General features: G+C 43.6%; 1 protein-coding gene across 3 annotated transcripts; it reads right to left on the reverse strand.

Annotated features, from left to right (window-relative positions):
- Positions 1-1,078: 1,078 nt before the first annotated feature.
- Positions 1,079-26,569, reverse strand: LOC101025409 (eukaryotic translation initiation factor 2 subunit 2). Of its 3 annotated transcripts, none has more exons than XM_009216300.4 (9): positions 21,161-22,910; positions 18,969-19,146; positions 17,055-17,158; positions 11,907-12,042; positions 10,548-10,648; positions 9,814-9,962; positions 6,549-6,605; positions 3,332-3,417; positions 1,079-2,725 (listed from the first exon to the last, which is right to left on the reverse strand). In XM_009216300.4, the coding sequence occupies exons 1-9, from the start codon at positions 21,200-21,202 to the stop codon at positions 2,550-2,552; spliced, it is 1,029 nt and encodes a 342-aa protein (XP_009214564.1). In that variant the 5' UTR covers positions 21,203-22,910; the 3' UTR covers positions 1,079-2,549. The 3 variants fall into 3 exon arrangements, with proteins under 3 accessions (XP_009214564.1, XP_031509906.1, XP_031509907.1); XM_031654046.1 differs by lacking the exon at positions 21,161-22,910 and adding an exon at positions 26,314-26,569 and having other exon boundaries at positions 2,255-2,725; XM_031654047.1 differs by lacking the exon at positions 21,161-22,910 and adding an exon at positions 24,526-25,723 and having other exon boundaries at positions 2,255-2,725.
- Between the last annotated feature and the right edge of the window lie 602 nt (positions 26,570-27,171).

Here is a 27,171-nt window from a genome sequence, read left to right on the forward strand (position 1 = left end):
TTCGGGGGGCCAAGGTGGGCCGATTGCTTGAGGTCAGGAGTTTGAGACCAGCCTAGCCAACAATGGTGAAACCCCGTCTCCATTAAAAACAAAAATTAGCTGGCGAGGTGGCGGGTGCCTGTAATCCCAGCTACTCAGGTGGGTGAGGCAGGAGAATCACTTGAACCCAGGAGGCGGAGGTTGCAGTGACCTGAGATCTTGCCACTGCACTCCAGCCTGGGTGACAGTGAGATTCCATCTCAAAAAAACAGCAACAAAAGAAGATGCACATCACCATATTAAAGATTTGTCAGGCAGTTATGAAACCCACTTACTCTGACTTTTTTTTCTTTGAGACGGGAGACTTGCTGTCGCCCAGGGTGGAGTGCAGTGGCATGATCTCGCCTCACTGCAACCTCCACCTCCTGGGTTCAAGCAGTTCTCCCGCCTCAGCCTCCGGAGTAGCTGGGATTATAGGCCACCATGCCCAGCTAGTTTTTTTGTTTTGGTTTCTTTTTAGTAGAGATGCGGTTTCACGTGTTGGCCAGGCTGGTCATGAACTCCTGACCTTGTGATCCGCCCACCTCGGCCTCGCCACCACGCCCAGCCTACTCGACTTCTCTTTACCATAGAACCCCCCTCTTCCTTTGTATAATTAGGAACAGTCCTCAACATTGTTTCCTAAGACACTTTGGAAATGATGGTCTGGTTCTCTTCCAAAACTAGAAAGTGGCTCTTGATCAGAAGCTCTTGATTGCCTTTGTCTTGTCACCACAGTGCAAGGTTCGTTTAGCTGAGCTGTTTGGTGAGAGACAGTGGAGACAGAAGAGGTTAGTGCTGCTGTGTCTGAATAACATTTAGGGGCAACCCATTACTTTTCATGCGCTTTCAATCCAATTCAGTCAGTTATCGCAACTGGACTAACGGGCTGCATCAGTCCTGAGAATCTGCTTCAAGAATAAAGTTAAAAACGGGTTGAAATCACCAATTTATTTGTCAACCTGTCACCAAACTGAAGAGTATCATTCCTTCCCCTAAGGGGTCCCACTAAATAAATAAACCAAACACACATACATACACAAAAGCAATGGAGCGCTGATTACACAAGAGGCACCGATCCTTGCTTTATTCATGTAGAAATATCCAACATTGGGAATCGTGTGGGTGTAGATACAAAAAAAGGAAAATGGGGACATAAACAGCAGTTGGGTTCATTGTGGCAGTGGCAGTTCAGTCAGCCAGTGTGTGGGTTGAGGGAAAGCACCCTCTATTGCTTTACCCACCACCCTCCACTGTTTTAGCCAAGGTATTTGACAACACTTGGCCTATGCTTTAAAATTAAGGGTCACAGTGATTAAAAACAACATGGTCAAGACATTTGGGTCTGAGTGACTGTTCCTGGGCTGCTTAGTACGAAGTCTGGCAACAAGAAAGCGAGGAGCAACGTGTATGCCCTTATCCTCAGCAAGTGAGAGCAAGGCAGATCACAGCACAGACACAGAAGATGGCCCTCTCCCATGTGCCAGCGGAGAATCCCCTTCCAGCAAATCCTCAGGAAGCAGAGCACCACACAAGCAGCATTTCTTGGTTTCTCATGGTCATATTCAAAAGCAACTTTTAAATCAGAAAATAGAAAAGCATTTGTGGTGGGTCTTTTTCAAACCCAGAACACAAGTTGGCTAGGAAAACAGCTTCCTCTAGCATCCCTGTTTGGACTCCTCTTGGAGGAGTTTCCTGAACCGCACATACATTGCTTCCTCACCAACAGAGATGCTCAGCTAGGATCTTTCTTAGTGTGCCAGTTATAAGACACATTTACAGGCTATGTTTCTAAGACCTCTTAGTGGTCAACGAGGAAGGAGGGTACCTAGCACCTTGTATTCCTTCATGTGGTAACAGCTGGGGGAGGACTTGGCGGTGAGGTAGTAGCAACCATCCTCACATAGGGAAAAGAAGTCAAATCTATGGAGTCATTCCCTGGACACTGAAAACAGGCAGTCCTCCCAAGTCTCAAGGTCCCACCACACACGCGTGGGAGGCCGTGTCTGCTTTAACTGTGTATCTCAAGAGAAGCAGAGAAGAAGAGAAATGGCTGCCCAGATGAAGTGCCTGTCGTTTTCAGAAACTGGAAGTGCCTGTCCAGTTTCTCAGGACAAGGATACAGAGACTGTCAGAGCCCAGGCCCACACAGTTTTCTATGGTTGGTTTTTTGCTGATTTCACCAAGCACAATTTTTATAGAAAAGAAAACTGAAGGACAAACCAAATTGAAAGAATCACTGTTATAATAACTTTAATTTATCTTGCATTTTACAGAAGTCTATGAACGATTTTAAAAAAGCACCTCCTTACCCCGTATCACGTTTCTCTGACAGGTGTTAAAAGTAGGCAATGAGTATGTCAACAGCTTGAACATCAGCGTCTTGCAAGGTCTTCAGACCAACCAACCACTCGCCAAAAATCTCGGCAGCTTTTTTATCTTGTTTTTAATACAACGGTATATCCACTCTGATGGCAAACCTGTCCAGCCACATCTCCACAACACGCTTTGCAAAATCAGTGATTAGCAAATTAGTTAGCTTTGGCACGGAGCTGTGCTCGCTTGCCCGTGACAGCCTGGAAGCCGGTTTTGATGCTGGCAACAGAACATCTAGAATGACAAGTTTCGCACTGTAGGAAATAGAGTCGTGTGTCCTTCTGTAGGATTGTGTCCGGTGATCGGCATGTGTGACAAGTGACATATTCCTCTGCAAATAAAGCAACACACAATTACCTGGTGGCCGCAGTGAGGTAGAGAAGTTTCTGCCTTCTTAAATATATCTCCTACAAAGTACTCCATAAGCCCAGGCTGAGAATTTACCTGGGCACCCAGACCAGGGAAGCTCAGCTATCCGAGGGGTAAGAAAACACAAGCTGTCTGCTGTGGCGTTTCCGGCACTAAACATGGGCTGATACTCAATGCCCCAGGATGCAGGGAAGCCTGCCAGCTTGCTTATTCTTGTTTCTGTCTACAGGAGAGCCACTCAAACGTGTTAGCAGACATGCCAATTTTAAATAACTAGGAACAAAAGGGGGCCAAGGCCAGGCCTGAATCACAGGCAGGTTTCTCTGACTTGGCCTTTAGCCCTACAATCAACCAGCAGCTTCAATCAGCTGGGCTTTCTTTAAAAATCCAAATCCTTCCCTATGCCCCTAGTTAGTAGTCAAGAGCCACCTCCCTTTCACTATCATTTTGTCTCTGATCTTTTTAAGGCCAGCTTTTCCCAGCTCACTGCAATCAAATGGATCTTCCTACAACACTGCAGCCTGATGAGAACATTTCAGGGTGATCTAATGAAATTAATTATACTTACTGATATATCTTCTCAAGACATTTTCTATCTGTTTCTGTTGGAATCTTCCTTTGATTACAAGTTGGTTATTACCATCTATAGAACCACTATGAAAAGAAAACAAAAATATCTCCATTATTATTGTTTTTTTCTAAAGGAACCAAATTCCAGCACCTTTAAACTTAATGAATTTAAAATATATTCAGTAGCATAGGATAAACTCTACGACTGGTGCTATGCTACTTAGTTTCCCAAAATTTATTTATTTATGACACAGGGGTCTCACTCTGTCACCCAGACTTGAGTGCAGTGGCGCAATCGTGGCTCACTGCACCTTCAATCTCCCAAGCTCAAGCAATCCTCCCACCTAAGCCTGCCAAGAAGCTAGGATACAGGCACTCCCCACTGTGAACTGAGCTAGGACTACAGGCACTCCCCACTATGAACTGCTAATTTTTTGTTGTTGTTGTTGTTGTTGGTAGAGATGGAGGAGTCTCCCTATGTTGCCCAGGCTGGTCTCGAACTACTGGACTCAAGTGATCCTCCCACTATGGCCTCCCAAAGCGCTTGGGATTACAGGCGTAAACCACCACGCCCAGCCTCAAAATTTATTTTTAATTAAACAGGTTGTGTCTAATGATGTGCCCATACTAACATCAAATCCAATTAAATCTCCAGTGGTAACAATCAGATTTATAATTGATTTTAAGTCTAAAACAAACTGATTCCTTCATTGTGTGTGAAGTCCATCCAACAAAAGAAAAAAAACTTTTACAAATCATACCATGTACAAAGTAAGGGAAAGGAGAGAGCTAGAAATACAAAAACATGAAAGGGGCTACATTTGTTTTTTAAAATTCTAAGCACCAAATATTTTGATTCAGTCATGGTTAAAAGTATAGTTGATAAAAATACATACTAAAATTGATTGTGGTAGCAGTTATACATATTAATTTTAACATGTGATATTAAAAACCACTGGAGCCAGGCGTGGCTCACACCTGCAATCCCAGCATTTTGGGAGGCCGAGGCAAGCTGATCACCTGAGGTCAGGAGTTCGAAACCAGCCTGACCAATACAGTGAAAACCCATCTCTACTACAAATACAAAAAAATTAGCCAGGCGTAGTGGTGTGTGCCTATAGTCCCAGCTACTGGGGAGGCTGAGACAGGAGAATTGCTTGAACCTGGGAGGCAGAGGTTGCAGTGAGCCAAGATCCGCGCCACTGCACTCCAGCCTGGGCGACAGAGCACAACTCCATCTCAAAAACAAAACAAAACAAAAAAAACAAAAAAACCATTGGATTGTATATTTTATTTTTATATTTTTTTTGGCAGGGGGTGGGGGGGTGTCCAGGGGTGGAGGTTTAATAGGCAAGAGAGAAAGGAGAATAGCTCGCTCGCTCTTGCGAAAGAGACGGATGTCCGAGTGGGACTCCCCTGGATTATATACTTTAAATTTGTAAGCTGTCATTTCAATCAAGCTGTTTCAAGAAAAAAAAAGGATAGTTGAATCACAATCCAGAAACTGTCAATGGTACTTAATGATAAACTGTTTGATAGGAAACTGTTGACAGGCACTTTTGAGAAAGCAAAGCTCTAGGCTAGATATCATTCATTCAAAATTATAAATCATAAAGTGAAACAACAAAATTCAGTCAGGCAGGGTTAAATTTCCTCCTCCACAGATTGGAACCCTTAATCTCCAGGCTACAGTGATTCCAATGCTTAATGTAGAAATTTTTTTTCATTCACTGTCAAAAGAAATGGAATTTTCTCAAAAACCCATTTAACCCATTTGACTGTAAGTTTACTGGCCACAACTTGTTATAATAGTTTATCCCACCTCTACAAAACCTCTAGATTATTCTAACAATAGAAAAAAACAACACTAGCTTTTGCTTCTTCATTAGTTTGTGCAAGTTACAAATAAACAACGATGGTAACAAATTTATATTTAAAACACGCCGGGCGCGGTGGCTTACGCCTGTAATCCCAGCACTTTGGGAGGCCGAGACAGGCAGATCACCAGGTCAGGAGATCGAGACCATCCTGGCTAACATGGAAACCCCATCTCTACTAAAAATACAAAAAATTAGCCAGGCGTGGTGGCGGGCACCGCTACTCAGGAGGCTGAGGCAGGAGAATGGCGTGAACCCGGGAGGCGGAGCTTGCAGTGAGCCGAGATCACCGCATTCCAGCCTGGGTGACAGAGTGAGACTCCGTCTCAAAATACAAACAAAAAAACACAATTATTCTACAGCAGAGCCAACATATCTACCATGGTCAAGTAAATTACTCCTTAACCCCACACCTAGGGTAGCAAATCCCAACAGTTTAAAGAGAGTAGGAAGAGAACACTTTAATTATCTCTGTACTGCCAGTGAGGCACAGGTGTCAAGCCTGTTAGGTGATGCAAGCTGCAGGGAAAGATAGACCTGATTGTATCTATCTTGACTTTGCCACTAAGCAAGCTAGCTATGTGACCAACTACAACTTCACTTTACTGAACCTGTTTCTAAACGTGAAGACAGGAATATTACTTTCTACTTCGTAGAACTATTGTGAAGATTAATTGAGATGGCACCCAAAAAAGCACTTGGCTCACAAGAGGTGCTCAATATGCATTAGTCATCATCATCATAACCTACTCTACATTACTTATTTTTAAAGGGACATTAGGCTTCCAGATAGTAGTCAAACTCATTGGCATGGGCTCCATGAGATCTTGGCCTTCCTGAATGGGTGGGAATGACGTGCTCAGTGCCTTCAAAAGGTGAGCCCTGAAGACAGGTAAGTACCTACTTCATCACAGATCCCTGTTTCAATGGTTTCTAAAGTGCCACTCATCAACTTCCTAGCTGTATTTCTTCAATAGCCTGTTACCAATTTAGGAAAAAATAGTCTGACCTTAAAAAAACTGATTCCTCTAAAGATCTAATATTTGCTCCATAAAAAGACTCATGAGTTTCAAATTAGTAACAGGAAAGTCTAAACATGGCAGTTCTGTGGTCCTCTCACTGGTACACCAGCAGGCCTGTTCAGATGTCAACTCTGTGCCCTATTCCTAAGCAGTCAAGCTCTCCCACAGAAACAAAGTGATTTCACTCCTCCACTGGCCTAAAAGTTTCTCTAATAATCAGGTGAACGTTTTCTCTAAGGGTGTTACATATCCTTTTTAAGAAAGGTTCTTATGAAATGTCCAGCAATACTGTATGTAAACGTATATAGTTTCTTACCTTGTACCCAATTCAGCCAACAAAAATGCAAGGAGATGTTTGGGCTGACGATGTAATCTAAAAAGAAAATCAAAATATATAAACCTTATCTTTCATGGAAATCTCACCAAACTTCTAAAAAATCTGTTCATTGTTTTGATCTGTGATTATTTAGCTATTAGGTGAATTTCACTGCATCGTTTATTTAAACTTTGAAATAAAGATAAAGTATATGACACCACTTTTTTTATTGTTAAGAGATTGGGTCTTGTGTTGCCCAGGCTGGAGTGCAGTGATGATCATAGCTCACTGTAACCTCAAACTCCTGAGTTCAAGCCATCCTCCCATCTCAGCCTCCCAAGTAGCTAGGACTACAGGTGTGTGCCACCATGCCGTCTAACTCTTTAGTTTTGTGTAGACATGGGGTCTCACTACATTGATCAGACTGGTACGGAACTCGTGGCTTCAAATGATCCTCCTGTTTCAGCTTCCCAAAGTGCCAGGATTAGAAGTGTGAGCCAAGCCGGATACCACTTGTTTACAACTTCAATGCCCATAAGACCATATTACATTTTATGACCATATACATATGAGTAAGTGTCTAGAAACAAGGATGGAAAACATAAACAGTAAACATCAACTTTAAAGAGTAACAACTTCCTCTGGGAAGGAAAAAGGGGCCAGGAAAACATACAAAGGTGGCCTTAGTTATAACTATAAAACCACCTTTTTTTCTTTTGTTTTTGAGACTATTGTAAAATAGCATAAAACCTTCTTTTTAAAGAAGTAGGCCAGGCGCAGTGGCCAGCACTTTGGGAGGCCGAGGCGGGTGGATCACGAGGTCAGGAGATCGAGACCATCCTGGCTAACACGGTGAAACCCCGTCTCTACTAAAAAATACAAAAAACTAGCCGGGCGAGGTGGCCGGCGCCTGTAGTCCCAGCTACACGGGAGGCTGAGGCAGGGGAATGGCATAGACCCGGGAGGCGGAGCTTGCAGTGAGCTGAGATCTGGTCACTGCACTCCAGCCCGGGCGACAGAGCGAGACTCCGTCTCAACAAAAAAAAAAAAAAAAAAAAAAGTAAAAAAATCTGAGGCAAAGTTCAGCATACACCAAACCTAGGTGATGTTATCAAACAGGCTAATAAATATATATGTTAATCTATATATATTTCCTGTTTAAAATTTCCATTAAGTGTATGTCTAGAAGGGTTCCGTGGTAGCCCAACAGCAAAAAATGGAAACATCTTAAATATTCACCAACTAGAGGAATGGTTAAATAAATCCATTCCAGGGTATATTCTACTTTTAGAAATATCTCAATATACAAAAAAAAAAATGCACACATACATATAAAATAAAAAACAAATATAGAGCAATGCTATTCAATAGTTTCATTTTTTAAATCTATGCTGTGGCACTGTTTGAACTTGTTCCAACAAGCAGGTGCTACTACAACAATTTTAAGCTATTTTTCCCCAAAATGCAATGGGTGAGAACTGGTAAAAATATAATAAAATAGGTAAGCTCCTACATTGCTGGCGGGAATATGAACTGGCACAACCTTGCTAGAAAGCAATGTGCTAATATTTGCCATAAAAATATCCATTCCTTTTAACTCAGCAATTTCATCTTGTCTTATGGTTCTATTCTGAGCTACTGCAAAGATACATGTATAAAGATGTTTGGTGAAGTTTTGCCTCTGATAATAAAAACCTGGGAGCAGCATGTCCAGCTTATGGAACTGTTAAAATAAAATATGTTGTGTAGCTATTTAAAATAATTATTCGGACTAATGACATGAGTAAAACTTTCACAATATATCGAGAAAACAGGTTAAAAACCAGTATGATAATTTATTTTTAAAATATGTACATAAAACTGGCTAAACATAAAAATATTAAACTATGATAAGTTATCTACCTCTTTTTTTTTTTTTTTTGGTGAGACAGAGTCTCACACTACTGCCCAGGCTGGAGTGCAATGGCACAATCTCAGCTCACTGCAACCTCCACCTCCCAGGTTCAAGCGATTCTTCCCACCTCAGCCTCCTGAGTAGCCGGGATTATAGGGACCTGCCAGCACGCCTGGCTTATTTTTTGTATTTTTTAGTAGAGACGGGGTTTCACTATGTTTGCCAGCCTGGTCTCGAATTCCTGTCCTTGTCATCCGCCCACCTCAGCCTCCCAAAGTGCTGGGATTACAGGTGTGAGCTACCACGTGAGCTACCCAGCCAGTTATCTACCTCCTAATGGTGGACTTTGCAGATGATTATTCATTTTCTTTAGCATGTCTTTATCTTCTAATTTTTCTGCAATGGGCATATACTACTACTGTCACTAGCCAAAAAAATCTTAACTATTTAAATATATGTAAGTAATGAAAACAAGCAGTTATCTCCGGGTGGTAAAATTTTGAGTGAATATTATCTCTTTTTGTGTTTACCGTATTTTCTACTACAAGCACGTATCACTTAGGAAACTGAAGAACAGAGTAGATAAGGTCAGTCGTCCTAAGGAACCTGCCAGAAAACATGCAGCTGAGGAGCTCAGAGAAAAGCCATTCCCAGACAGTAACCTAGGGCTGACTCTGGCATAGAATGTGATGGTAATTAAGAAAGGCAATTTCATCAATTGTGTCCTGGCAATGATCATCCAAGGAAGGGGCTCACCAAATTCAGGCACTTTCCCTGAGCTCACTGCTTGCTTGGCAGGCCTGTCCTAGACCGACTGATGAGCCTTTCCACTCCCTGGGCTCCCAAGGCTCCTGTCTGAGGACTACACTGAGACTCCTCACTCTTCACTACATCTAGTTAGGATCCATCCTCAATGGGTCAGCATGAGTTGATTTCTGTCACCTCTGAATGCACTAATAAAACAAGCACTCCTGGGCAACACAGCAAGACCCACGTTTCTACAAAAAAAATAAATAAATGTTTTTTTAAAATTGGTCTGGCACGGTGGTGTGCACCTGCAGTCTCAGCTACTTAGGAGGTTGAGGCAGGAGGATTGCTGAAGCCCAGGAGACTGAGGCTGCAGTGAGCCATGACCACTCCACTGCATTCCAGCCTGGGCGACAAAGCAAGACCGCATCTTTAATAAAATAAAATAGCCCTGAGACTTATGAATTGAAGAAAATGACAGACTTGAACTGTGAACTCCCTCACCCCCTACACTTGTGTGTTCTTTCCATCTATAATGAAGTCCACAATAAGGACATTTAGCATTCTTAAAATTGCATTGAGAATCTGGTATTTGGGATGAAGGTACTCCATTAACCAACTTACAGTTTACAGATATCTGTAAAGTTGACAAAAGAAGTTTTCTTGGTTCCTACTCGGACGACCTGTGGAGGTTTCATGACAAATTTCCTTTTCTCTCCAGCAACCATATCTGGATTCTTTTCCCTCATGATGTTGAATACTCGATTCAGCAACTATAAAAATAAAGTGGTATTCATGAACACGCTTAGTAACTGCCGGGGTATAAAGTTCCCCTTTGAGTCATGTTGCTTAACAGCAAATACTTCACTTCTGATTAAATATACACATGCATTACTACAAGTCTGGGAGCTCCTTGAGGGCAGAGGTTCATCCCCAACCAGCATTTGGTTCATTATAGATGTTCAGCAACTCCTTATCCAAAGTGAAATGAATGAACAACTACTCATTCTGTTGTTTCTATGGGAAAGTACATGATACATGGAAAAGTAAGATTCAAGAAAGCCCAAACTAGCAAACTCCAGACTACCCTGGCCCCAAATTAGCTAGTCTGTCACTACTGCCCTCCTGATTCCTAGAGGGCTGCATGCACACAGCAGTCTGCAAATTCAGGTGGGGACAGTCAGTAGTACTACAATGACTGCTGCACTCTGGGCAGGCTGCCCCATGGGTGCACACCAGGAACTGCTGTGCACTGGCTGTGTGACCTCTCTGCATCTGTTCCACCAAGGAAGATTTATCTTGCTCCTTTGAGCACTAGTGAATAGCTTAGCCCCTTTTCACAACAGATTTTGTCTTACCTCCTCGTATGTGTAGTCTCTTTCTGAGCCTGCCCAAGCAGGGCCTGTCTGATTACTGAATGAGATACCATCATCTTTTTTGCTGTCTTCATCTTCTAGAGCTACAGATAATAAAGATTTTAAGAATGAGGGGTGGGCCCTACTATCATACAAAAGTGGGGGTGGGTCTAGAAAAATGAAAAGTTTCAAAGACATTTGTCTTCCCTTCCACAGCTGCATTCACAACAGCCTTACGCATAAACCAAAGCTTACAACCCTTTTCCTTAGAAACAGGGATGTTATGACTTTCAAAAAAGACCCTTAATAGAGACCTCTCTAATTAGGAGTTAACATACGGAAATGTTTCTTAATTTAACAAGCCAAAGATAAAATAATGCATTAGAATAATTAGAGGAAAGAGTCCAACTGTTCTGAGCACCTAAGAAACAGCAACATCCATAAAACTCATCTACTGACAAAAGTTCTCCAAAGACCCCATAGCATTTAGAAACTAATAAAACTGTAAACAAAACTTAAAAAAAAATTTTTTATTAAAAAAATTGGGGCCAGGCGCTGTGGCTCACGCCTGTAATCCCAGCACTTTGGGAGGCCGAGGCGGGCGGATCACCTGAGATTGAGAGTTTGACACCAGTATGACCAACATGGAGAAACCCTGTCTCTACTAAAAATACAAAATTAGCCAGGTGGGAGGCTGAGGCGGGAGAATCGCTTGAACCCGGTAGGCGGAGGTTGCGGTGAGCCAAGACCGTGGCATTGCACTCCAGCATGGGCAACAAGGGCAAAACTCAGAATCAAAAAAAAAAAAAAAAAAAAAAAATCAGGCCAGACACGGTGGTTCACACCTGTAATCCCAGCACTTTGGGAGGCCGAGGCGGGTGGATCACAAGGTCAGGAGTTCAAGACCAACCTGGCCAAGATGATGAAACCCTGTCTCTACTAAAAATAAAAATAAAAATAATTAGCTGGGCGTGGTGATGGGTGCCTGTAATCCCAGCTACCTGGGAGGCTGAGGCACAGAACTGCTTGAACCTGGGAGATGGAGGTTGCAGTGAGCTGAGATCGCACCACTGCACTCTAGCCTGGGTGACAAGAGTGAGACTCCGTCTCAAAAAAAAAAAAAAAAAATCGGTTATAGTAATTTTCCCAAGCCTGAATCGGTATTTCTTAATGTAATCACAATTGACAAATTCTTTAACTGCCATTATCAAGCCAGACACTGTTTCCTTTCAGCTTCTATTATCAGGCAGTAGAAATAAGGGGCAAGAAAAAAATTTTAAAAGCACCCCCCACCCCCATCAAGGAGACTAGGGCCAAAGGCTTGAGTAACCTCTAAATGTGCTGCTGAGTCCTCAGCATTACCTTCATCTTTCTCTAGTATTTCATCCTCATCTGGGAACTTAACATTCTTCTTTTTCTTCTTTTTATTGCCAAGCATAATGTCAAGGTCATCCTCTGGTTCAGTTGGTTCTTGAACATCACTTTCAATCTTAAGATCCTAAGAAAGTGAGATGAGTCTGAACATTTGATACTGGGACTATTCTTTTTATTTATTTTATTACATTTTCTGTTGAGATGAGGAGTCTTGCTTTGTTGCTCAGGCTAGTCTCAAACTCCTGGCCTCAAGAGATCCTCCTGCCCTGGCCTCCCAAAATGCTGGGATTACAGGCATAAGCCATCACACCCAGCCTGTTCTTTTTTTAAATTGACGTGGGCTGACATTATTTTGGTGCGGGAAAAAAGTCACATATTCAAAATTGAAGTTACAGATAACTTTGGTCAGAGATGGACCAAACTGGGTCACAGAGACTCTGCCATTTAAACTGAATTCTTCAAAACACTTCTGGGATCTTTCCCCCTCATTCATCTCTTTATTCTTCAGCCTTAGGATCTTATAATTATTGTCCTTGTTTCCAAACCAGGCTACTGTCAGAATCACGGCAGAAGCCAGGCGCCTTGGCTCACACCTGTAATCCCAGCACTTTGGGAGGTCAGATCCCTGAGGTCAGGAGTTCAAAACCAGCCTGGGCAACATGGTGAAACCCCATCTCTACTAAAGATGCAAAATTTAGCTGGGTGTGGTGGTGGGCACCTGTAATCCCAGCTACTTGGGAGGAATCACTTGAACCCAGGAAGCAGAGGTTGCAGTAAGTCGAGATCGCGCCACTGCACTCCAGCCTGGGCAACAAGTGGGAAACTGTGTCTCAAAAAGAAAAAAAAATCACTTGCGAAACTTTTAAAAGTTTAAATCGGATTGACAATCTTCAGCAGGAACAGGGTTCAGGAGTATTTTAAAGAAGTTTCTAAGTGATTTTGATATAGTCACTGGGAAAGATTTTTCTGGGTGACACCAAATATGTGGTGGTCTTCCACACAGACCCTCCAATGCCAATTAGGTGTCCTCCAGTTTAATTAAGACACACACTATCCAGAGTTATCAGATTTCACAGGTTTAACAGCTCAGTTCCTCAAGACTGCCTTCACTTCAGATGCCAGTCACCACGCACTGGGTCCCCATGCTGCCTGCTTCTGTCCAACATGGCTATAAACTCGAAGTTCCCACATTCCCTGCCAAGAGTCAATAATTTGCTAAAACGAGTCATGGAACTTAGGAAAGTACTACTATTGCCAGTTTATTATAAAGGATACAACTCAGAAACAGCCAAACATAAGCAATGCATAAGACAAGGTATTGGGGTGGGAGCTGAGGAGTGGCAAGGAAGGTAGGCGTGGCGCTGCCAAGCCAGGGACACCACCCTCCTGGCACCTTGCTGTGCTCACCAGCATGTTAGCTCTCCGAACCCATGTCTAGGAGTTTCATTACAAAGGCATGACTGACTGATTACATTATTTATTTATTTATTTATTTATTTATTTATTTATTTTTTGAGACAGAGTCTCACTCTGTAACCCACGCTGGAGTGCAGTGGTGCGGTCTCGGCTCACTACAACCTTTGCCTCTCGGGTTCAAGTGATTCTTCTACCTCAGCCTCCTGAGTAGCTGAACTAGAGGCACACACCACCACACCTAGCTAATTTTTAGATTTTTAGTAGAAATGGGGTTTCACCATATTGGCCAGGCTGGTCTCAAACTCCCGACCTCAGGTGATCCACCTGCCTAGGCCTCCCGAAGTGCTGGGATTACAGGTGTGAGCCACCGCGCCCAGCCAACTGATTACATTATTAACTGGTGGCTGAACTCAATTTCCAGACCATCCCTCTCTGGAGGTGGCAGAGGGACCACTGGAAGTCCCAACCCTCTAAAATCACAGCTTTGTCCTTCTGGTGACCAGCCCCCATCCTAAAGCTATCTAGGGATCCCCAGCCACCAGTCATATCAGTAGCATACCAATGACCCTGTTATCACTTTGGAGATTCCAAGGATTTTAGCAGTTGTGAGCCAAGAACATAAAGAACAAATATTTATTTTTTATTATACCACAGTCAGCCTGGCACCTGTCTGTGGCGTGGTCTTTGGGCATCACTCCAATAGATGACATTATCAAAGAGGGAAAGGCAGAAGCTATGAGGAATTCGGATCAAGTGATAAATAGAGACAAAGTAAAGCTTGACCCCAAGATTAGCTGCCCGAGGCATGGATGTAAACAGGGCATATTAAAACCTAGAAATGAGTCATAAACATCCCAGAAGGGCAGAAAAGGCCAGTCTCAGTTTCCAGCTTTCTGATTTCTCCTTCCTTCTACCACCTTATTCAACTCCCTATCCTGAAGTGTGCTGTCAACCTTACTCATTAATTAGTATCTATTTTGTGTGTGCCTACATCCTGAACTGGGACAATGGCTACAGTCATTTCAGAAATCTTACCAGCAGAAAACCTGGAATAGCTGGGAGTAAATAAAGCTCAGATTCTGAATCCCAAATCCAGCTGTGTAGTCTTAGTGCCACATGTGGCTACAAGACCAATCTGCCAGCTGGGCGCAGTGACTCACACCTGTAATCCCAGCACTTTGGGAGGCCAAGGCAGGCGGATCACCTAAGGTCAGGAGTTTGAGACCAGCCTGGCCAACATGGTGAAACCCCCTCTCTACTAAAAATACAAAAATGAGCCCGGCGTGGTGGCGGGTGCCTGTAAACCCGGCTATTTGGGAGGCTGAGGGAAGCCTGAGCCCAGGAGATGGAGGTTGCAGTGAACCGAGATCATGCCACTGCCCTCCAGCCTGGGTACAGAGTGAGACTTTGTCTCAAAAAAATAAATAAATAAATAAATCTGCCCATGGTATCCATTAGCCACATACCATAAAACAGGAAACCAAATACTCACCCAGTCTCTAAGTCAATAAATAAGAACTTAGAAATGCTGAATATAAGTTAGCACGCACTAGCCAATTTCTAGTGCTATAATATTTTTATTTTATCCCAGTAAGATCTACTTCCATACTGACACCAAGACACAGCAGAAGGCAGAGAATGGCAAAAAGTATTTTTCTTTTTTCTTTTTTTTTGAGACGGAGTCTCGCTCTGTCGCCCAGGCTGGAGTGCAGTGGCGCTCTCTCGGCTTACTGCAACCTCTACCTGCTGGGTTCGAGTGATTCTCCTGCCTCAGCCTCCTGAGTAGCTGGGACTACAGGTGTGCACCACCATACCCAGCTAATTTTTGTATTTTCAGTACAGATGGGGTTTCACCATGTTGGCCAGGTTGGTCTTGAACTCCTGTCCTCAGGTGATCTGCCCGTCTCAGCCTCCCAAAATGCTGGGATTACAGGCGTGAGACAGCACGCCCAGTCTGCAAAAAGTATTTTTCAAGGCTTTTCAAAAGCCCTGGAATAGTCTGAAAATTCAGGTGGGAGAGTAGCCCAAGATCTCAAAAACCCTTCAAGTGAATGTCCATGCCTTGCCTGATGACCAGGATACCTCTAACATCCTCTTATGTTATGACTTCAACAACAGTATTCAAGCACTTATTTAGAGCTAATCTCCCAATAAAAGCTATTGGAGGAATCAACCAACAAAGCCTTGTCAATCAAAACTTTGTTACCCAGGATATTTAAATCCCATTTCTCATTATAATCTGAGCATTTTTCTCAATTTCCCTATAGTAGAAAGAAAAGAGAATCCCCAAACAGGGAGAGAGCAAGATGAATCCAGATAAAACTAGCTTGTTCTCAAGGATTCTAAATTATCCTTGAACCAAAATATCTTTGCAAACAGGAAAAATATCTTACTCATGTCAGTACTCTAGCAATTACCACACAATGCTTCAAATGCTTGACTCGCTGTAATCACTTACATATTTACTGAATTAACTGTCATAAAATTATGACACTATTTCTAAAACCCAATGAATTACTGTATACATTTCCTGCTACAAGTGGGATATACTTTATTCACTTGAGTTTGAGCAAATAAACTACTCACCAAAGAAAATTTTGAGTAGAGGGCACAAGATATTTGGTGTATGTTTGCTGTTGTGTGCACACGTGCTTTCTCTCTCTATGTAAGTGTGTGTATTGCCATTACCTTGGGTTTTATAAATAGATGTGTGGATTCTGCTAAAGTGATTCCTAGGCAGGATCTTTAAAATGGTTAACCCTAGGGAGGAGAACAGATCTTCAGCTCCTTCCCCTTTCATCCATCCACCTACCCTCCCTCCTGTTCACCTTCCTGCCCACCTGTTACTCCCCGTCCAAAATAATTTTGAGATATTTGTATTAGAAATCAATTCAGGGCCGGGCACGGTGGCTCAAGCCTGTAATCCCAGTACTTTGGGAGGCCGAGACGGGCGGATCACAAGGTTAGGAGATCAAGACCATCCTGGCTAACACGGTGAAACCCTGTCTCTACTAAAAAATACAAAAAAATCTAGCCGGGTGAGGTGGCGGGCGCCTGTAGTCCCAGCTACTCGGGAGGCTGAGGCAGGAGAATGGCGTAAACCTGGGAGGCAGAGCTTGCAGTGAGCTGAGATCCGGCCACTGCACTCCAGCCCAGGCGACAGAGTGAGACTCCGTCTCCAAAAAAACAAAAAAAGAAATCAATTCAGTAATAAGACTCACAGGGTCTCAAGTACCCACAAGATCAGATCATAAAACTAGCCTGAGTACTCTGGTTTGCCTACAGGCCACACTGTCATCAGATACCAACCACCACTGTGGTTCATTCTTTGCTGCTTAGAGGTACATGTATGAATTTGTGTATATTCTATGTTACCAAAAGTTTAAGAAACCAAAGGAATATTTGCTCAAAAGGATTTCTCACTCATAGAAATAGTTCTCCGCAGCCAAAAATCTCAGTATGGTTAAGGACAAGGGACATTTTGTGATCATTTTAATGGCACACAATACAATATATAAGACCTAAATTTAAATTCCTTAAACTACAATCCCTTAAGACACCTAGTCAGACACACTCCCAAGAAAATGACCCTACCAGTGGCAATTAAGTGCTAATAACAAAAGCACAGCTAGTAAGAGGTGAGTCAAAGGGAGGGAAACATCAGCCATTAGCAACCTTGCAAGAGGCCAAATTTTACCTTCAACAAGAAAGCAATACTACCTTTACACCTTCTTCAGCTTCATCAATATCAAATATCTTTTTAGTTTTTTTCTTCTTTTTCTTTTGATTAAAGAAGTTCAAGTCATCTAGATCATCAGAAGCATCTAAAAAGACCAATGCATAATCATTAACAACAAAAAGGCAAAGCATCAAATTATGAGTTACACAAACATAGCTCAGCAATTAATCAAGTCACCAGAAAAGACTGACTGAGTATTAATTAGTCCCTCCACAATCACAAAAGTTATGGCTCTTTTTTTTTTTTTTTTTTTTTGAGACCGAGTCTTGCTCTGTTGCCCAGGCTGGAGTGCAGTGGCGCAATCTCGGCTCACTGCAACCTCTGCCTCCTGGGTTCAGGCGGTTCTCCTGCCTCAGCCTCCTGAGTAGCTGAGACTACAGGTGTGTGCCACCATGCCCAGCTAATTTTTTTAATCTTTTTTAGTAGAGACAGGGTTTCACCATGTTAGCCAGGATTGTGTCGATCTCCTGACTTCATGATCCGCCCACCTCAGCCTCCCAAACTGCTGGGATTACAGGCGTTAGCCACCGCGCCTGGCCACAAAAGTTATGGTTCTGAAAAACAAAATGGTGGGTCATCTCAAAGATCTATAGGAAAAATCTGGTTAGGGGACCATGTTGAGAATATTTATTTAGTAATCTGACCATATCACTCCTCATTGTTCCCAAGACAAAGTCAGAGCTCTAACACCATTTCCAACTCTCCAACTTTATCTCCCACTTCTGCTTCTTGCCTTCCTCACTTCCTCACTTCAATCTCTGGTTCTAACCCTACTGAACTACTTTCAGTTCCGAGTGCAATATACGTGAGGTCTCTCACCTCCAAACCTTCCTGTGGGCCCTCTTACCTCCATCTCACAGGATCTTGGTTAAATTACTTCCACCAAAGCCTTCTCTAAGCGTATCCATCTTTCCCTGCAACTTGGTTAGGTATCCCCAGAGTGCTTGTACAGTATCTTCTGCTTACCCCAACTGAGGAACTTATTACCAGCTTGCTTATCTATCTCTCTACTAGATACTAAGAGCCTATGCCTTGTTCACCTAAATTCTACCGCCTAGCTCAACATTTTATTGCATCTATTAGTCATCAAAAGGCTTAACAAATTATTTCACATTTATTAAAATAAGGCTGCACAGTAAATACAAGTTATCAGTGAAATTTTACCTACCATTAATGAGTAGGTTCTGTTCAACAAATTTTCCATTTGACCTGCCATGTTATAAACTAGAAATATTTTAGGATCCCTCTGCTACAAAGTTTTTCAAGAAACTACTTAAAAATCCATTTTATCTTATTACAACAGGAATGAGTTACTTTCCAAGTTTGTTTTAAACATGTAGAACACACTTAGCACAGGGTAGATGCTCAGTGAATGTCAGTTGTCTCTATCCTGGCACAGAGTTATATTCAACAGACACAAATAATGTTTACAGAATCATTTCTCTCTAATAGTCAAATTATGTCTATGTTACAGCACAGGGGTAACTAAAGCTGATGTCTAACCCCAAATACTTTAGGCTTTCATTTTAATCTCTCATATATATTTTCAGACTTGCTAAGACACAAAACTGCCTATGTTAGTACTATTTCTTTCTGCCCACACTCAAATACAACTACTGTTAAAGTTAGAGAAGAGACCTGATGGGTTAAACTGGAAAACCAGCTCTGGAACGGCAAGGTTTCATCATCTTTGCAACTTGTGAATTAAATGGGAACTTCCCTGCAACAAGCCTATCAGAAATCGAAAACGGTCCACTGCATACAGCCTACTGATGGCCTTGACTTCACTGGAGCAGCCTGATCAGGCTGAGAGGTTGCTGCATATACAAAAGCCAAAATGCTCATAGAACCAGGGCTTCTAGGACAACAGTAACTCTCTCACATCAACTACTCACCTTTTTTCCTAGTGTCCTCTTCATCAGCTTCCAAATCTTTGTCCTCAGTTGGCTCTGGCTCCACTTCTTTTGTTTCTGAAGGCTGGGTTTCCTCTGTTTGGGTATCCCCTTCCTCATCTAACATAAAAGGCTTCTTCTTCTTCTTTTTCTTCTTGCTCATAGTAGGATCAAAAATCATCTGTTCAAAAGATAAAAAACAAAAAGGGACCAAATGACTATTTTTAATGATGCTCACATTCCAAATATGCTTTATCCTCAAAAGGCATACTCTTAAAAGTAAAAGAGTATCTGATACATTAAAACACCAAAGGAGAATTTACCAAAAAATAAAATAAAATGTCCACCCAACCTTCCCAACACTATTAAACATCAGGGGAATTGAAACATGTACGCGTCTTTCAATTTGCAAAGTATCACAGACTCTTTATTTTTTTATTTTTTTGAGACGGAGTCTTTGCTCTGTCACCCAGGCTGGAGTGCAGTGGCGCGATCTAGGCTCACTACAAGCTCTGCCTCCTGGGTTCACGCCATTCTCCTGCCTCAGCCTCCCGAGTAGCTGGGACTACAGGCGCCCGCTACCACGCCCGGCTAATTTTTTTGTATTTTTAGTAGAGACGGGGTTTCACCGTGTTAGCCAGGATGGTCTTGATCTCCTGACCTTGTGATCCGCCCGTCTCGGCCTCCCAAAGTGCTGGGATTACAGGCTTGAGCCACCGCGCCCGGCCCACAGACTCTTCACTTTCAGTTTCATGAGCAAATATGGACGTTTGAATGAATCATGGAATTTAGGGAAGGGACTTTCGCAACAACTTATGCTATGCCTCTTACTTTATAGATATAGGAAAGCAATACCTAAGCAGGGTGTAAATTTTTTTGTACTGTTTTTTTTTCTTTCTTGAGACAGGGTCTCACTGTCGCCCAGGATGGAGTACAGTGGCACGATCACGGCTCACTGCAACCTCAACCTCCTGGACTCAAGTGATCCTACCATCTTAGCTCCCCAAGTAACTGGGACCACAAGCATGTGCTACCATGCCCAGCTAATTTTTTCATTTTGTAGAGACGGGGTCTCCCTCTGTTGTCCTGGGTGGTCACAAACTGCCAGAGGAAAAAAGTCCTCCCACCTCGGCCACTCAAAGCAATGGAATAACAGGTGTAAGCCACCGCCCCTGGCCAGGGGTATAAATGTTTTATTCAAGGTTGGTAACTTGGGGCTGCTACAGAGAGACTTGGAAGACTTCTGACCAGATTAAAAAAACAAAATTTTTTTAACTTTATCCTGAAGTTCAGACAGATCTTCAAGGAAACCCATCCGCAACTCCTCATGTGTAAAACATTTCACTCCGCTTTTTGCTTATGGAACATTAAAGGTTCCATTTTCTTTTTAACGAAACAGGGTCTGGCTCTGCTGCCCAGGTTGGAGTGCAGTGGCATGATCTCAGCTGAATCCAACCTTGACCTCCCAGACTCACGCCATCCTCCCACCTCAACTTCCCGAGTAGCTGGAATTACAGGCGTGCGCCACCACACCCAGCTAATTTTTGTATTTTTAGTAGAGACGGGGTTTCACCATGCTGCCCAGGCTGGTCTTGAACTCCTGGGCTCAAATGATCCACCAGCTTCAGCCTCCCAGTGTTAGGACTGCAGGTGTGAGGACCATGCCTTGCCCCCAAATTCTCTTTTTATCTAAATGTCCACTATAGAATAGGTGGAAAACTAATTTATAATTTGTAGACTATCTGCTTGCACTGATCACTTGAAGAAAGAAAAGTTCAGACATCATACAGGCCAGAAACCTGATAGAGTAGAAAGTGCAGGAGGCCAGGCACGGTGGCTCACGCCTATAATCCCAGTACTTTGGGAGGCCGAGGCGGGCGGATCACGAGGTCAGGAGATCAAAACCATACTGGCTAACATGGTAAAACTCCATCTCTACTAAAAATACAAAACATTAGCAGAAGGTGGCGGGTGCCTGTAGTCGCAGCTACTCGGGAGGCTGAAGCAGGAGAATGGTGTGAACCTGGGCAGTGGAGCTTGCTGTGAGCCAAGATCACACCACTGCACTCCAGCCTGGGTGACAGAGCAAGACTCAGTCTCAAAAACAAAAAAAAGAAAGTGCAGGGTCTTTCAAGTCAAATAGAACTGGATTCAAATACCAAGTTTTTTTTTTTTTTTTCTTCTGAGCCCCTTACCAATCTCTCTCCACAGTCTATTAATATGCTTAAATTCAGCATTTTGCCCAGTGATCTGCTGTGGACAGTGTAGTAGTAAAGTGTTTAAAAGCACAAGTCTGGAGCCCATCTGACTGGATTCAAATTCTGACTCTGGCTTGTACCTATGTTATTCCACGGCTCATCTGTAAAATGGAGACAAGTAGCAGAGTGACAAGAAACCACACAAGGTTACCGGGAGGGTTAAAGTAGTATGTAAATGTAAACCCCCTGCCATAGTGCCTAGCACATAAGTACTCGATAAATATTAGCAATTGTAATTTATGTAATACTTTACCATTCACGAAGTATGGTTTTCTCTTGATTCCTATCACTGAAATTTCATCAACTCACGTGCTCTAATTTCTCAAACATATAAAACTCTCAAAAGCTTCCAGAAATTGATTCTAACATAAACTTATTTATGTTCCAAGATCATTAAGGAAACTAGACTGAAATCAAGCCACAGTCTGTAATAAGGTAATATAGTTACTGTCCTTGCCCAGTAGAGAAGTACGGTATTTGCAAAGTATTTTCAAAGTTAGTCTTTTCTCCCTTAACAAGGATCCAATCGTATAAATAGTTAAATCTGAAATGTAGTCAGTCTGAAGAACATTATCTAGCCAACTTAAAGAAGTGTCCCTACCAAGGTAGAAGAGCAAAGAGGAAGGAGTCCCCCACTGCTGATCCACTATTGAGCCCCGGGTCACCCTGCAAGGAGCACTGCAATCATACAGGGAAGTAGCCACATTTCATCCTCATTCTTGAAATAGAAAGACTTGGCAAAGGTTCTGGAAGGGATTACAATCCATTTATTGCATTTTTTCAAGCATCAAGTTCCCTAGAATATTCATTGCCTTTTAACCATTATTCATCAAGACAGACTAAAGATGGAAAGGATCCTGGTATCATCAGAGGACAGCCTCACAAGTGCCTTCTTATCCCCTGAAAAACCTTATGGTCTACAAGTAAACAGTTTGGTTGTAGCCTTGTAATGGATAATAAACATGCAAGAATCATAAATTAAAATAATTAACCTCTCTCTCAATTACTGTCTGGATACTTAACATACATGCTCATTGCCTTATTTTATTCATACCATCCTGCAAAGTACAGTTTACAAATAAGGACCAGGGATCCCGAAGCAGCACCCAAAGAACGAGGCCATGTTAGTCTTGACTAAAATCATGGCTTTTTAAGACTTTCATCTCTAACTTCCAAATTATAAGCTGACTACACTCCAGATTGGTTTTCTTTTATGAGACTAGTTTGGATTTGAAAAGCAAATAGCTGTTGACAGTGCACTTACGGAAAACTACAGAATCACTTGAGTTATATTTTAGGTTCACAACAAAGCCTTCAAAAGCATAAATTTTCTATTTTCAACTTCTCACGTTTGGTTGGAGAGGGCAAAGAAAAGGTATACCAGCTAAAATTACCCTGAAATGCTTCATCGAATTAGAAGCCTCTTCTTATAGATCATACCTTACGCAAGAAATCAACTTTATAGTCATACTATACCCAGAAGCAGGTGTGAGTCACAAAAGAACCCACAGAGAAGCAAGACATTGATCTAAAAGTTCCTTCCAAAGGTAACCAGAACAAATGCCAAGTGTTGCCATCTCTGTGTGATAAGATTGTGGGATTTTTTTTTTTTTAAGGGATGGGAGTCTCACTATGTTGCCCAGGCTGAAATGTAGTGACTACTCTCAATTCTAATTATAGTGCACTGCAGCCTAGAACTCCTGGCCTCAGCCTCCTGAGCAGCTGAGACTACAGGTGAATGCCACTATGCCTGGCTTAGATTCTGCTATTTTTCTTTGTATTCTTTTGTGTTTCATAAACTTTACACAACACACATCCCATTTTTAATCAAAACCTTTTTTTTTTATTTAAAGCTTCTTTTTGCAAAAACACCTTACCATATTTTATGAAAACCCAATGTTCTGACTCCTTGTGAATGGGACCCCGTAGTAAACAGGCAAGTATTAAATGTTGATGCTGCTTTTAACAAATGTGAAAATACTGAATGCCTATTGATTAGGGGATTTTTCTTTTCCCTTACCAGGGAGCAGCCATATTTCTAGGATTCTGCTTTTTAAAGATCATGGTTCCATGTTGGGAGGCTGAGGCAGGAAGACTGCTTGAGGCCAGGAGTTCACGACTAGCTTGGGCAACAAAGCAAGACCTCATTTCTACAAAAAATTAAAAAGTTAGCAGGTGCAAGAGCATGTGCGTGTAGTCCCAGCTACTTGCAAGGTTGAGGGAAGAGGATCCCTTGAGCCCAGGTGACAGAGGGCGCAGTGAGCTATGATTGTGCCACCGCACTCCAGCCTGGGCAACAAGAGCAAGAACCTGTCTCAAAAAAAAAAAAAAAACATAGTTCCACTAGGTTGAAAAGGGTTCTGTTTTGGTGAGTTTTTGGCTTAATTACCAGGTTTAAAAATAAATGTAGGCCGGGCGCGGTGGCTCAAGCCTGTAATCCCAGCACTTTGGGAGGCCGAGACGGGCGGATCACGAGGTCAGGAGATCGAGACCATCCTGGCTAACAAGGGGAAACCCCGTCTCTACTAAAAAATACCAAAAAAAACTAGCCAAGCGAGGTGGCGGGCGCCTGTAGTCCCAGCTACTCGGGAGGCTGAGGCAGGAGAATGGCGTAAACCCGGGAGGCGGAGCTTGCAGTGAGCTGAGATCCGGCCACTGCACTCCAGCCTGGGTGACAGAGCCAGACTCCGTCTCAAAAAATAAATAAATAAATAAATAAATAAATGTGTGCAGTGTATTTCAATTATGCGTCAAAAAAAAAAAAAAAAAAACCACCCAAAAACAGAAGACTGGGCGTGGTGGCTCACGCCTGTAACCCCAGCACTTCAGGAGGCTGAGGCAGGCGAATCACGAGGTCAGGAGTTCCAGACCAACATGGTGAAACCCCATCTCTACTAAAAATACAAAAAACAAAATTAGCTGGGCATGGTGGCAGGCGCCTGTAATCCCAGCTATTTGGGAGGCTGAGGCAGGAGAACTACTTGAACCCAGGAGGCAGAGGATGCGGTGAGCCGAGATCACACCACTGCACTCCAGCCCAGGCGATAGTGCGAAATTCCATCTCAAAAGAAAAAAAAAACAAAAAAAAACCCCAAAAAACCCAGAAATATGAAGGAAACACAAAATTACTTTTTAATAGTAGCCTCTTTAATCGTCTAGCCTGACAACCACCAGGCAGGATTACTTCCACTCTGGGAAGTCCCTGGCAGTTTATAAATCATTTTCAAGTACAAGAGTTTCATCTGATCCTCACAAGCCTGTACAGTAGCCAGATGTTAAAGGAATGGCCTAAAAATACTTACCTAGTCAATAGCACTAGAGGAACCAGGCCCTACATCCTATTCTTCATACCTTGTCTCCACTACTAACTTCTGCCTGGCAGAATGGAAGCCAAAGACCAGGGTTCTAGTCCTATTAACTAGAACCTTTCTGCATGATCTTGGACAAGTTAATCTCCCTCGGCCCTGGTTTCCTGTAAAATGCAGTTGGACTGGCACCCCAAGTGGCCAAACTGTCTAATATTTTATTGGCTTCCAAAGTTCTATGCTGAAATGCTGGTTCTGCCATCTTTGCGTCACAAAATTCTGTTCATCCATCAGTAATGTATTCATATTCCGCTTCTTTCAAAACCTAATCCCACTGCTAAAAATGATCCCTCTAGCCCTCCAAGTCACTATGTTGATGGCCCTATTTCTACCTTGTGTGTCAACTAGTTGACCATACACAGAATAACACCCCATGGAATCTTGCACTACGTAAGTACTGTATTTGCCAAAGGTTATGAGAAGTTTGAAAAATGAGTAGAAACAAAACAAGTGTGAAACACTGCCACTCTCAGCACATTTGAAATACAGCAGCCTAGAGCAATGTCTATCATAACCGCCAAGGACCATCTACAAACTTTCAGTTTCTCTAAGCCATTAAGATCCTAGTCAATCTGGAATTCTACTGGCTCAGCCACTTAGTATTTGATCATGGGCATTATACAACTCTGTAACACTCAATTTTTTCATCTCTAAAATGGGCACAACAGACCTATTTTACAGGACTGTTGTGAGAACCAAGTCTAAGAGACTGAAATCCCCTCCAGAATACATTCCAAATTCCTTAACTTCGTCTTCACAGCCCTCCATGAATTAATCATTACCTGTTTGTCAAGTGTTCACCCCTTAACTGTCACCAAACTGGAGATTATTCTACTTCCTGTGAGCACATTTACTGGCCTTTCTCGGCCATTCCTTTGCCCTTGTGATCAAGGCTTCCTATTGCCTGAGGAAATTCTCAACACCGTACAGGGCCTCCCCCAATGTTAAGCAATACCTACTGAGAGTACTTAAAATCACCTTCATTTTAAGTCGGTAGATATTATATCAACTAGGATAAATCTGGGGGAAAGGGATTTGAGGAAATTCACTGAGTTCCAAGCACCACGGCAGAAAAAGATCCAGCCAGTTTCACAGCCCGGACTTCCCGCTCACGTCGCTGGGAGCCCTCTGTTAAGGGAAGCTCGGGGGCTCACCCGGAAACTTTCCGGGAAGGTCAGTCACTTCCTGAGGCTGCAGAATCTTTTTCTCTCGTTCTAATCCCATCACCCCCTCGTCTTTTTAAAAAGCAATGCTAGGAAGGCAGACGAGGGCGGGATACCGGCCCCGACAAGACAGCCTAGAAAGTTTTAACGAGGGCGTTCTACCAAGCTAAGAGAGCTCCTCGCGGCACCCAGTGAGGCGAGCTGGGGCGGCAGTGCCGAGCAGAAAGGAATGCAGGGATCGCCAGCCCCAATCTCGTTCGGGGAATTAACTGGGCATTCGAGCCCCTTCAGGGAGGGCGACTCAACGTGTGCTCTCCATTCCGGAAACGCCAGCCACGGCAGGAGGTCCGCCTCGGCGCCGCCGCCCTGAGGAAAGCGCGCTGCAGCCAAGCCTGCGGCTCCGGAGTCCTCGCCGGCTCTGCCGCTCCGGGCCGCCTAGGCCCGGCTGCCCCACATGGCGGCGGCCAGCTGCTAGGCCGCAGGCCCGGTCTCCCACACTGGAGTGGGTTCGGCTTTTCGCCTCAGTCCTTAGTTAGCCCTAACGCCGGGCTCAGACCCTCACCTCGTCCCCAGACATGGCTGCGGCTCGAGTGGGCTCGGCACGGACGGGAAGTCAGACGGGTCAGCCCCAGGCCCCGGCGGCAGCGCTTCTCCTGCCGATACCTCTCCCACCACCGCACTAGGATCTTGCATCAGCGAAAGGGAACGACACCCCGCCCTCTCCTCCAAGCGTTGGAAATGCGCCTGCGCAGAGCTCGCCAAGGCGCAGGCGCGCAGAAGAGCCAACCTAGCGCGCCTCGTGTGGCGCGAGTTACCAGGCGACGCCGCGTGGCCAGGCATGCCGGGACTTGTAGTCCACCTGTGAGCGGATTGCGCTTGCGCTGTAGCCTCCCAGCGACCTGTGCTCGACGACCGAGCGAGCGGCAGCCGGAAGAAGGTTAGGTTGTTGATACTGCCTCAGCGTTTTGGAGCGTTCTCTTGCGCTGCTTGTAGAGTGAATTGGGGTCCCTTCCTCCTGGATTAGGGTAGTGGCTTAGACACTGAGTCGTATGAACCCGCTCGACCTTTAGTTTCCCACTTGACCCCGGGGCGTCATGGTGTTTCAGAAATTCTGAGTTGGAGCTGGAGGCGCTCACCTCCCTGAGGGTTTTTACTTCATGAGAAATTTGACGGCTGGTTTTCTGCTTAGGAGGTCAGAAACCAAAGTATCTTCCCGGTCTTCTCCCAGGAGAGATAGCATCTCCTGAGGAGAAACAGCCACGCAAGAGGCAACTGTCGGGAAACCTCAAAATACTTGTTTATGAAATCTGACTGAACGGTCTGGCTGCACCACGGAATTTCCTTTTAGACCTAAGAACAGCAGAGACCCTTCAGGGAGGTCTCACTGCGGCAGTGCCCTCCAGCCAAAGACCGTCAAGAA

Source organism: Papio anubis, chromosome 13 (assembly GCF_008728515.1).
Source record: "Papio anubis isolate 15944 chromosome 13, Panubis1.0, whole genome shotgun sequence".
Classification (NCBI taxonomy): Eukaryota; Metazoa; Chordata; class Mammalia; order Primates; family Cercopithecidae; genus Papio; species Papio anubis.